We start from the raw sequence: 12433 nt of genomic DNA on the forward strand, positions 1-12433 counted from the left end.
CAAACTCCCAAGCCTCATTGAACCCATTACCACTTCCTTTTACCGCACTTTCATGCCCCCCCCTCTCTCTCTCCCCCTTTTTCACAACAATACAAGCACGCTTCCACACTCCCTAGTGTCTACTTCTTCCTCAGTATCTCCCAAAACGGGGCCTCTCAACTCCTCCCTCTTTCCCCAGCTCCCCTCCTGGGACTATGAATCCCTCTCCTTGCTGGCCCGAGGTAGCTCCCTCTGCCCGGAGCTCGTGGAAGAACGCAGTGTTACCCCCACTAAGGAAAACTCCTGTACAAGCTCTTTCTTCAGCTTGCCTGCTTACATGGGGGCCTTGTTGCACACTCCTGAGAGACTGGCTCAGAGAGCGGTCGCAGTCTGGACTCCTGAGCATGAACTCACAGAGACGAAGGCTCGATCTGGAGCCTGCATGCAGAGGAGGCTCGGATGGCACGACGTGGTAGCTCTGGGCGTGGGTGGCATGGTGGGAGCTGGTATATTTGTCACTGCTGGGAGTGCTGCAAATCGCCTCGCTGGGCCCGCTGTCATCGTCTCCTTCCTCGTTGCGAGCTTCTCTGCGCTGCTCTCCGCGTTTTGCTACACGGAGTTCGCTGTCGAGGTCCCAGCTGCAGGGGGTGCTTTCAGCTATCTTCGCATTTCCTTGGGTATGCTGCTCGATTCCCCCTTCTAGGCCTTCGTTGAAGCTTTCTCCACTTCGTTTCATGGCTTTTGCCACTACAGAATCTCGTTACTTGTCTTCACTGCTTTCTCATCGCGATCTAGACGGATGCGTTGAACCTGCAATATGTCCTCTTGTGGGCAAGGAACTGTGCGTAGCTTGTACCGTGAACTCGGCGATCTTCTTGGACTCCAGTGTCGGGGGGTTCTAGATTACGTGCCTACACAGCATCATCCCATGGGCGATGACTTGACGTTTTCCATCTTTTTGGATTCGCACACGCACTTTTGCCACTGGGGTCCGGCTTAGCAAGGCGCAGATATACGTCTATGAAAAGGTCGTCGCTTTGGAAGTACCCTGAAACGGTAGATGCATACGGTCCATGGTAGAAACATTGCTTGATTTAGCGTATAAAAAAAAGGAGCAGATCTTTTTAGCGCAGAGATAGCAACACTCGTTCAAGTTTATCGGAAGGAGGAACCATGTGACATTGTATTATCTGGCTTGATTGTTCTGGTGCTGATACCAGCTTGCCAACTCTTCTGTTTGACAGGAGAATTTGCAGCCTACTTGACGGGAGCCAACCTGATGTTGGAGTATGTGATCTCCAACGCTGCAGTAGCTCGCACCTTCTCCTCCTACCTGGCAACAGTGTTCGGTTACGACTGTGATGCATGGCTAATCAAGCTGCCTGGCGTTCCTGAGGGCTACAACATGCTCGATTTCCCTGCAGTCCTCCTTATCTTCGTCCTAACCGTTAGCATCTGCTCGAGGTAAGACTTCCACCAGCTCTCATATGTACCTTTTCTCCGTGATTTGCAGACATCTCCTGACCCAACAATACGATGTCCACAGCACCAAGCGTAGCTCGAGCTTAAACGTCGTCATGACCCTGCTCCAACTTGCTTTGATTCTCTTCATCATCGCCGCTGGGTTCTTGAACGGAGACCCAAATAATTTGTTCAAGCCGGCTAACGTTCATTCTCCCGGAGGATTTGCCCCGTATGGGGTGCGTGGGATATTCGATGGAGCTGCAGTTGTGTACATCAGCTTCATCGGTTACGATGCTGTCTCAACAATGGCGGAGGAAGTGAGGCAGCCATCCAGAAATATGCCAATCGGGATCTCTGGATCCGTCATGATCGTAACAGTTCTCTACTGTTTGATGGCTGCGGCGATATCATTGCTTCTTCCTTATGATGAGGTTGGCTGCCCTTCGCAGACTCACAAATCTTCTTATTTGAGTATCTTCGATGGGTGATTGTACATTTGGACATACTACTTCTTTGTTGATCTTCCTCTTCGATTTAGCAGATCGATGTAAAAGCGCCATTCTCTTTGGCCTTTAAAAGAGTGGCCGGCTGGAGATGGGCTTCGAGTCTGGTCGGCGTTGGAGCATGCCTTGGTATCCTCACCTCGTTACTAGTAGCTATGCTTGGACAAGCTCGCTACCTATGTGTGATAGGGCGTTCCCATCTGATCCCCTCTTGGTTTGCGAAGGTCGAGGAGTCCTCAGGAACGCCGATTCGCTCTTCGATTTTTCTGGGTGCGCATTCTGCATTCAGTCCATTCTTTCAAACCACATTGCATAGGTGTAGCTTCGTTTCGCATGCTTTAACTTTTATGGCTTGAACAGGTGTGTGCACGGCTATCATTGCCCTCTTTGCCGATATGCCCATCTTGATGGATCTTATCTCTGTTGGAACACTCTTCGTATTCTACATGGTCGCCAATGCGTTAATTTTCCGAAGACATGTAGTTATTGGGGTGACGGATCCGTTGCCTACGATAACGTTCCTCACGAGCATAACTGCCTTATCGGTTGGATTTGTCACTGCCTGGAGAATTAAAGGCGACCTCTGCAGGTTAGGGCTGGTGTTTTGTGGCGGAGCTCTCTTTGCTTCAGCGTTCGCTTTCTGGGTTTGGGTTCCGACTGTACATCGACCCAAGAATTGGGAAACTCCCTTCATGCCTTGGCTAGCCGAATTGTCCATATTTGTGAACATATTCCTAGCTGGATCTCTCAACCGGCAGGCTTATGAGAGGTTTGGACTCTGGTCGCTGGTGGCGGTGCTCTTCTATGCGTTCTACAGTGTACACTCCACTCACGATGCGGAAGGAGGATTTCTGGACCATTTTCATCAAGTAACAAGCAGAGAGATGCTGCCACATCGTGCTGAGCTGCTGCCTTTGGAAGGGAAAATATTGGAGAACGCTTAAGAATGGTCGTATCTCTCGATCAGGTAAGAGACGACAGTATAGGGAAGAAACGATGGGCTGTGGAGTGCAGACATTTGGCAGGGAGTCTCGGCAAATAGTAGCAGATGGTGATTCCCCCAACGTCCCCAAACGTCGGCCAGTTATAGACGCTCATAACTATACTCTTACACGCTCGAGTTTCGGATGGAGCTCAATCCTTACATCCGTGCGGATAACGTTTATCTGCCTGTGAAAACGTTACAGTGGGGTCTGCGGTTCGGGGGCCTTCCCCACACTGCACATTTTAAACATGTAAATCGTGTGCATCCACCTCAAGAATTTTCAAGTTTCAAGTTCTGGTCGGAACAAGTGGGTTCACGCAATGTGAGCTTAAAAATTTCAGAACTGTGTAAGAGCTTTGTCAAGCTCATCCCCCCATCGTGGAAGTCTATTACTGTGACACATATATGCAAAGCCGGGAGCTCTGAGAGTCCCATTTTTGAAATCTAGATCGCCTGGAATCAAACATCATTACTTACTGTCATTACTTAATGCAAAATCCTCGAGTTTCGAAATGAAATATCTGAAGACTCACCGTAGATGTGCGGCTAAATGCTTTCATACATGTACAGCATTTGTGGGTCGGCTCGACAATTTTGGCTTCCTCTAAGCAAAGGTTCTTCTCCGTGCTCATACAAGATAAACTTGTGATGTTCTTAGAACCTTTAATATCCTTGAAAATAGAATTCTTAAGGAAAATATCATCATGGTGGGAATATTGCGGGGTAGGAAGGTACAAAAAGCTTGTGAGACTGCTGACTGTTTTTCCAAATCTCATGCGGGGTAGGAAGATGTAAAAGCTTGTGAGTTTGCTGACAGTTTTTCCAGATCTCTTTCTAAGCCTTCTTTCCAAAAGCGTATAAGATTATTGATTCTCAAAGTAGATATTCTCAGTAAAATATGCATGATCTTATCGTTTGAAGCATTTGTTTCGTGATATAAGATTTTGGCTGCCCTGCTAGTTTTTCTGTTGAGCTTTTTTCCTATATTGCTGCTCGGATTTGTTAGAAGAAAGAAAGTACTTTTGTCTGATGTCTTATAAACCTCTTAACCCCATATAGCACTCATTTGCTAATGGAAGAGAATGCATCTTCCATGCATATGTTTACATAGGCTTCCATATATACATCTTGACATTTTCATACATGACATATGGACACAAATAAATGTATAACACACATACATATCTATATATACTGTTGCATGTATTGTGTAATACATGTACATGTGGTGATCTTTTGGGGGATTTCTCCCAATATTCCACAAACTCTCACCCCCTTCCATCAATAACTTTCCTCAATCAACGAGTTCCTCCTTTAACTTGAGGCATGATTCAAGAATGTAGATTAAAAGAATGTGTTGGCAAAACCATCCTTGTGGTCAAAATAACTTGCAGAATTAAAAGCTACATAGATGACATTTACGTCGGCCTTATATCTACTTCACTCTTCCTCTTTGAGATCTTATATCCAAAGAGCATTCATATTTAATAAAAGTCTAAAAATGTATAGGTCGAATGCAACCGTGAAAGCACACATTAGTAGTGTGCATTTTAGTGCTATTTCTACCAAAATAAATAGCGTGTCAACACGCTATCCATTTCGGTGAAAAGGGCATATAAAATGCTACCCCAATACAAGGCCACTATTGAGCAAGACTTGACACAAGATGGCTTGACACAGTAACTCTGGGATCTAGAAACTAACTTTATTTTCAAAAAGTCACCATGCAGGTCAAGTGTGGGAGCATTCTTGATCCCAACAACCAATCTTATTGTAGGCTGAGTGTTGCAAGTGTGGGAGCATGTCAATGTCCTAAATTGTGAAGCTCTTTGTACCCAAAAAGGCAGTGTGTTGACGCACTGTCCATTTTGAAGCAAAAGGCATCTAAATGCCACCCCACTGAAAGCCTATTATGAAGCCTAAAATAGACCAATTTTGATGCTTGGGATACTGAAATGGATAGCACGTTGACGCGCTGCCCATTTTGCTATCACAAGCATCAAAATTTGCTTCTTCTTTACTCAAATATGAAGGTGGTACATGAAAGATACAATGGAGGATTTTAGATACCCTTTCCATTGAAATGGACAGCGCATCAACACGTTGTCCATTTCAATGGAAAGGGTATCCAAAATGCTCCTACAAATGCTTAACGCCATGGCTCTTCCCAATGCTTAAGGACTCAGTGGAGAGGTCTTGGAAGATTGAAAAAGTGAAGGATGAGGATGTGAGGAGAAGAAGGATTCACAATTTCGAAATCAATTTGAGGTGCATAGACAAAAATTAATGAAAGTTTTTTAAGTTTTTAGTATACCCCCAATGCTTTTTAGTATAGCTCCTTTGACATGATTTTGATCTACTTTCCATGAGAAAGGATGCGCGATCTACTTTCCATGAGAAAGGGAAATGCATCAATGCACTGCCCTTTCTCATGGAAAATAGATCAAAAAAGGATGTGCGTAGCTATCAAGATGAGATATTTCAGGAAAGGAAGTTTACCTTACGTTTAGCTATCTTGATTTCAGGAAAGGTGAGGATGTCTTTGAGCTCTCTCGAGGAAGCAGGATTTTTTGCAAAACGACCTCAGAGGAGGAGGACTAGAGGAGTAAGAGCTGAGCCTGCTAGAGGAGCCTGCGAGATGGAAAGAGTACGCTTGCAAGCTGAAGAAGAAGAAAGAAAGACGTTTGCATGCAAAGAGCATGGTTGTGAGCAGGAGCAGGAGTAGGAGCGTGAATGGGAGCACAAGGTTGTGAGAAAGCGCAAGGTTCTGAGCAAGAGTAGGAGCGTGAATAGGAGCGCAAGGTTTTGAGCAAGACCAGGAGCACAAGCTTGTGACTTGTGAATAGGAGCAGGAGCATGAGCGTGATGAAATTGTTGAGCAAGTGCATGGCGAGGCAAACGAGAAGAGTGACCAACCAAACTAGAGACGAGAAGAGCGACCAACCAAACTACCAAGTTTGGTTGTTTATCTCCGATAGAGGATGGAAACGATAACGATGTTTATATCCGGTAGAGGATGGGAACGATAACGATGGGGCATATAAAAGTCCAGGCAGGAAGCCGTTCCGCAATGACAGTACTGGCAAAAAACATTTAATGGCATGGGCATGAATAAGCCTGCCCCGCTTCATTACTATAGATGCCTCAGTGAGATAAGGCAATTAGAAAGGCAATTTCTGGCACTCGGAGATGTCCAAAAGGCAATTAGACATTTTGACATCTGCATGTTGAAATATTGAGCTCCACTCGTGATATGCCAGGGTGACCATTGTGCAGTTATGTCACTGACTTGTTAGCTACAGATGCGGTTGGTACACCGCCCATAAATAATAGCTGGATGATAGCTATCTTTGTGTACTCTAGTTAGTGGCTCAGTTAGTATGCCACCTTAGTTAGCTGAGTTTGGTTAGTGACCCACATATAGTGTTCACCTATTCTTTTGTACTTAGAGAGTTCTTTTGGCTTACACAACTAAGAAAAGGAAAATTGTTTTCAACCTCCAGCTTTGTGTAGATTCCCCCATTGTGTATGTGAGAAAGCTGCAAGTGAGACTCCCTCCTTCTCTCCCACTCTCTTCACATGGTATCAGAGCTCGGTTCATGGTAAGGAGCTCAAGAGATAAAACCAAGTTCGTAGTGTCTTAGTAAGAGGATCAGTGTTGCTTTCCTTTTTTTTTGAGTTTGAAAGCGAATCTTGTAGGTAGCACAGCCAGAAAGTGCAAGAGTGCATTGTCTCAGATTGGGACACCCTTCATGGTGTGGTGAGAGGGCAGTATATGCTACAGGAGAAGGCAGAGCCCTTGGTGAAATTATTTTTTTGATTTGAGGCCATTTCGGGGCCTATTTTCGTGGCGGAAGTTTTCCGCAAGCACTCAGGAAAGTGCCTTGCTTTTGCTGTGTGACCACTGTTCTGTAGATTGCTGAAAAGTTATCATAGAAATTGCATTGTATGCCTATGTGCAGAGACATTGGGAGTGACAGAATCATTCTTACTACATGTTAATGCATAATCGTCACTAGAAAGTGACCGTGTGGTCAAATACCACTCTCCTCAGTTTTGCGGATTTGCCCTAGTGAGGCAAAAGTTGTGTTTTTTTGCAGTGACAAAATATTTTGCAATGTTCTGTAATGGCGTCTGATGCTCTTTCATAGATTGGCATTGAAAAGCTTGACAAGAACAACTTCCAAGCATGGAAGTTTAGAATGACGAATTTCCTTAAGGAAAAAGGCTATTGGGAGTTCATTATTGGAGCTGAATAAGAACCGGTTATTCCTAATATTCCCAATCAACAGGAGTTGTTTAAAGGCTTGCATGAGAGAGCTAGAAAAGTTATGTACTGGCTGTCTATCAGTATTTCAAATTCTATGATTGTGCATATTCAGGATGCAAGCACACCGAAGGAGGCGTGGAATACTTTGACAAAAATGTATAGCACAAATACGCAAGCCAGGAAAATGCAGCTCAAGCAAGAGTTACATAATATGCAGAGAGCAAATATGAGCATCAATGACTACCGCATGAAGGTGAAGAAGATTGCAGATGCACTTGCTTCTATTGGGTCACCAGTGGAAGATGATGATTTAGTTTCTATGACCTTGAATGGTCTAGGAAAGGATTATGCACAATCCTGGACATCCATTGCTGTCTGTGAGAATTTTCCTAATTTTGAGGAGTAGATTGCTCTTCTAATTTCTGAAGAGCAGAGAGATGGTGGTGCATCTTCTTCAAGAAAAACTTCAAAAGAAGCTGTCTTCTACTCAAATGCTAGAAGAGATAGAGGCGGAGGTAGAGCAGGCCGATTTGGAGGCCGTGGCAGAAATCAGAATATGCAGCAAATTCAAGAAAACCAGTCCTACGGAGGAGGACGTGGTAACTTTAGAGGCAGGGGGAGCCAAAGAGGTCCTGGTGGATGGCAGAGAGGCCAAAATGCAAACAACAATGTTGAATGCTACTACTGTGGTAAAATGGGTCATATGGTTAAAGACTGCTATAAAAAGCTGAATGACATCATGACTAAAAAATTGTAGCAAGGCAATTATGCATCCTCTAGTAGATAGGGTGATGATAGAAATGAGCATTTGTTTATGGTGTAGCACATGACCAATTCTGTGACAAGTGCAGAAGAAAGCAATGATGTGTGGTATGTTGACTCAGGTGTGTCAAACCACATGACAGGTCATGCAAAATGGATGCAAGATGCAAGGAAAATGGAAAGACCAGGATTTGTGGAGACTGGTGATGATACTGCAAATCCTATTGTGCAGATTGGTAAAATTCCTTTGTCTATGCAGGATGGAAAAAAGAAATACCTGTCTGATGTATTTCATGTCCGGAATATCACCAAGAACCTGGTTTCTATTGGTCAAAGAGCAGGGCTTACAGGCCAGATTTAATCCTCATGGATGCTTTGTTGAGGATATGAAAAATAAAGGTCGCTTGATAGCAAAAGGGAAGAAGAAGGGCAGGACGTTTACGTTGGATGCGGACATGCCTGAATTGAGTGCAACAATGTTTGCACATGGGACTGGTGTAGTTGCAGATATTGATATCTAGCATAAACACATTGGTTATGTTAATGTACATCGACTTAAATTAATGCAGGCCCAAAATATTGTTTGCCAAAGTTCAAGGTTGCAAAAATGCATAAGGTATGTGAAGCCTGTCAATTTGGAAAACAGGCAAGGAAACCATTTCCTAGAAATGTTCAAGAGAGTAAGAGGCCATTGGAATTAATCCACTCTGATGTGTGGACTATTAAAGCTGCATCTATCAACGGCTGACATTATTTTGTACTTTTATTGATGACTACAATAGAAAAGTTTGGGTGTATTTTATGAAAAAGAAAAGTGAAGTGTTTGGGCATTTCAAAGCTTTTAAAGCTATGGTTGAAAAAGAAACATGGTTGCAAATAAAATGCCTAAGGTCAAATGGAGGGGGAGAGTACCTCTCAATTGAGTTTGCAAGTTTCCTACAGGAGCATGGCATAAAGTAGCAATATTCATGCAATCATATCCCACAGCAAAATGGACTTGCAGAAAGGAAAAATAGAAATATTGGAGAGGTATCTCGTGCCATGCTCAATGAAAAAGACCTGCCAGATTATTATTGGGCTGAAGTAGTTGCTACAACAGTCTACATAATGAATAGGACTCCCACTGTAGCAATACATGGCATGATGCCAGAGGAGAGGTATACTGATAGGAAACCAGATATTTCTCATTTGAAAAATTTTGGTTGCATATCCTATGTTCATGTGCCAGATGAGTTGAGATCCAAGTTAGATCCAAAAGCTGAGAAGTGCATCTTTATTGGTTATTCTCTGCAGTAGAAAGGGTATAGATGCTATAACCCTTCTACTCATTAGTTTGTAGTGAGCAGAGATGCTGTTTTTGATGAGATGAGCAGCTAGTATAAACCAGTAAATGTGATTGATGATGTAAATGCACAAAATGGTAATGCTGCACAAAATTCACAGCAACAATCACAAAATAATAGTAGACCTATAGTGTCCTCTAGCAATGGTTCACATACTTTACCATGGACAGGCAGATTGAGATCACGAGGATCTCCTCAAAGCAATGCAGATAGTGGTATGCAAGTATCACGAAAAGAAAATGAGAAAGTAGATCAGCCCATGGTTGATGTGAATGCAGGTCACTCTTATGTAGATGGTGAATCCAGTGGTTCGAAAAAGAGCCTTGATGATGAGTTGGGTATTCATTCTATTGTTACACCTGGAGTAAGGAAGACAAGGGATGTTTTAAGAGCACCTGTTAGTGAGCCTATTTCGTGCAAGTCTACCAGAGCTAGGTATCCTATGGATACACTGAAATGTAATGGATTTACAGCCATTCACTATGCCTTTATGGTCAAAGTGATACATAGACCAGAACCCACGTCTTTTGAGTAAGCCATGGGAAAAGAAAAATGGGAGAAAGCCATGGATGAAGAAATGGATGCCTTGGAAGCAAATGCTACATGGGAATTGGTGCCTTTGCCTAAAGAGAAGAATGCAATTGGCTGCAAGTGGGTTTATAACGTGAAGCACAATGTAGATGGTTCTATGAATAGATACAAGGTAAGATTAGTTGTCAAGGGGTATGCACAGACATATGGCATTAATTATGAAGAAACATTCAGTCCGATTACAAGGATGGCAACTGTAAGAGCAGTCATTACTATGGCTGCATCAAAGGGATGGTCTTTACATCAAATGGATGTAAAGAATGCCTTCTTGCATGGTGATTTGCATTAACCTTGCAAATCCTCCTCCCCTCTCCTCCAACCTTGCAACCCATCCTCTCCCTCCTCCTCCTCCCTCCTCCTCCTCGTCCTCCCTCCTCTGCCTCCTCCTCTCTCCTCCTCCTCTCTCCTCTCTCTTCTTTCCCCCATGCTCTTACACCTTCTTTCTCTCCCACTCCTATGCTCCCCCTAAACCCTTTGTTCCTCATCCCTTAAACTCCATGATCTACGAGGGAGACGAGTTCTCCACCATGTGCTCTACCCTGAACCTTGGAACCTGCTTCTAACCCTGGACTCCTTCTGAACACTCCTTCTGAACCCTAGAACCTCCTTCTAAACCTTGGAACTCCTTCTAAACCCTCGAACCTCCTTTTAACCCTAGAACCTCCTTTTGAACCTTAGAACCTCCTTCTAACCCTAGAACCTCCTTCTAACCCTTAAACTCCTCCTAAACCCTTCAACCCCCAATGAAGGCGAAAGCCTTCATTACCTCAATCATGATGATACACGTTCCTTTTACACATGCATGCACTTTGTTTGCTTACCACACTTAAGCCTACGTCTCTCATTGGAACACGACTCGAGGTCCTAAGCTACACGTATACTGCAATCGACAACTCTAATATATCTGTAGGTGACAAAAAGCCTTGGAACCTTGCATACTGAGAGAACCCAACTCTTCCTACAAAAGCAGTAGGAAAGAGCCAACAAGCCACCACTTGGTCCTAGTCCTCCTTGGTAGAGTCCGGCAAGGCCTCATGCCAACTCAAGGCTACACCTTCAAGAAAATCAAGCTAAATCTCCACCCGATCCTTCATGGACCATTTAGAAAGTTGGCATCCTCGAACAATATCCCAAAGATAAGACTCTGGGTCTTTCCCTTGGGGCCCTTAAAACACTGAAATCTTCACCATGATGAAACACAAAAAGGAAACACCAAGATCCAAAAAATATCCCAAACAAGATCCCACAGAGCCTTAGTATACCAAGACCAACTTATTATGCATAACCACTTGTTGAAAACCCTCCACAAAGTGATCCTTAACAAAATCTTCAAGAATAAGTGACCAACTAGCACCATGAAAACATTATGTATACATGCATTCAAGAATCACCCTTTTCACAATTGGAAGTGCACATAACAATAGCTTCAAGATATTATACTCTTCATCATTTGCATAGCAAAAAAAGTTGAAAGCATTGAGAATCACCACTCCATTGTTATAGTCAAAAACTACCGAAAGACTCAACTCTTCTTCACACCAAGCTACCAATGCATGAAATAATCCCCAATCTATCATTGTGCCTACTGACAGCGTGGTCAATTCACCAACATATTCAAGAGTGCAAGCATAAAGGATATGATCATGATGACCGTGCAAATAGCTTGAACATCACCTTCACAATCTTCTAGTTCTCTTAAACGGGCTGCAATCTCTTCTAACAAAGTTCTTCCAGGCATCTTCTTTATCACATCAGAAAACACATGCCTCTACTAGGCATTACATGCAATCAAGTACACCTGAGACTGTTTAGTAAGGTGGGATGAATCCAATACCAAACTTACCCGGCGTCTCCACCAAAAGATGTGACATGAAGTTGGGGGTAATAAACTTCATGCACCTCTTCACTTCCTACTGCTTTTGAACTAAGTGATAGAGATATTCATCATTGGGAAAGGGACATTAAAAAGAAGCTTTTATACTAAGAGACCACACCATACTATCCTCCCTTATATGAGAATGAAGATGGTAACATCCCAAGTGATGTTGTACTCAAGCATAGGGAGAAGGAAAGGATCAGTGGAGGCCATAATCTCAGCAAGCTGGTCTACGCCAAAGAGAAGAGCGATACATTGTTGAAAGAAGATCTTGCGGCTTAACATGACATAAACTGATATATATCAAGGAGTTTGAAGGGGCTGATTGGGTCAGATGGTTAGGTTCCGGGGAAACATTGCACCTCCTCCATGCTTAGACTTCATCAACGATCCAAGTCCCATAAAGGTCACCTAGGAGGGAAGGAAGAGCTCCCTTTGTGGCTTGGGAAATAGATAAACCATGTATGCGCAATGAGCGGCTGAATAAACAACACTTCTGAGCACTTTGGAAGAGAAAGCCATGGAAAAAAAAGAAGAGACACTCAAGAAAGAGAACCTAAAGTGACCTTCATTACCAATAGAGTGAGACCCCAAAAATATATTTACCAACATAAACAAAGCAGAGCTGAAAGAGAAGTATCATATTAAAGTTCATATACT

The 12433-nt window shown here is 43.4% G+C and overlaps 1 protein-coding gene across 1 annotated transcript; it reads left to right on the plus strand.

Moving 5' to 3' along the window:
• The first annotated feature begins 280 nt into the window (after nt 1-280).
• On the plus strand, nt 281-3250 carry LOC147880008 (cationic amino acid transporter 6, chloroplastic-like). The gene is made up of 5 exons (XM_087371884.1): nt 281-656; nt 1224-1443; nt 1526-1874; nt 1985-2216; nt 2307-3250. The coding sequence occupies exons 1-5, from the start codon at nt 317-319 to the stop codon at nt 2888-2890; spliced, it is 1725 nt and encodes a 574-aa protein (XP_087228010.1). The 5' UTR covers nt 281-316; the 3' UTR covers nt 2891-3250.
• Nucleotides 3251-12433: the final 9183 nt, after the last annotated feature.

This window comes from Dipteris shenzhenensis, chromosome 33 (assembly GCF_047967505.1).
Source record: "Dipteris shenzhenensis isolate YYH24624 ecotype China chromosome 33, Dip_SZ_1.0, whole genome shotgun sequence".
NCBI lineage: Eukaryota > Viridiplantae > Streptophyta > Polypodiopsida > Gleicheniales > Dipteridaceae > Dipteris > Dipteris shenzhenensis.

Excerpts from the sequence above, each read along its gene's own strand:
- LOC147880008 (XM_087371884.1), top strand. The coding sequence starts at position 317 with ATGGGGGCCTTGTTGCACACTCCTGAGAGACTGGCTCAGAGAGCGGTC. Across the intron at positions 1,875-1,984 it reads TGCTTCTTCCTTATGATGAG|ATCGATGTAAAAGCGCCATT; the intron begins GTTGGCTGCCCT and ends TCGATTTAGCAG. Across the intron at positions 2,217-2,306 it reads TCGCTCTTCGATTTTTCTGG|GTGTGTGCACGGCTATCATT; the intron begins GTGCGCATTCTG and ends TGGCTTGAACAG.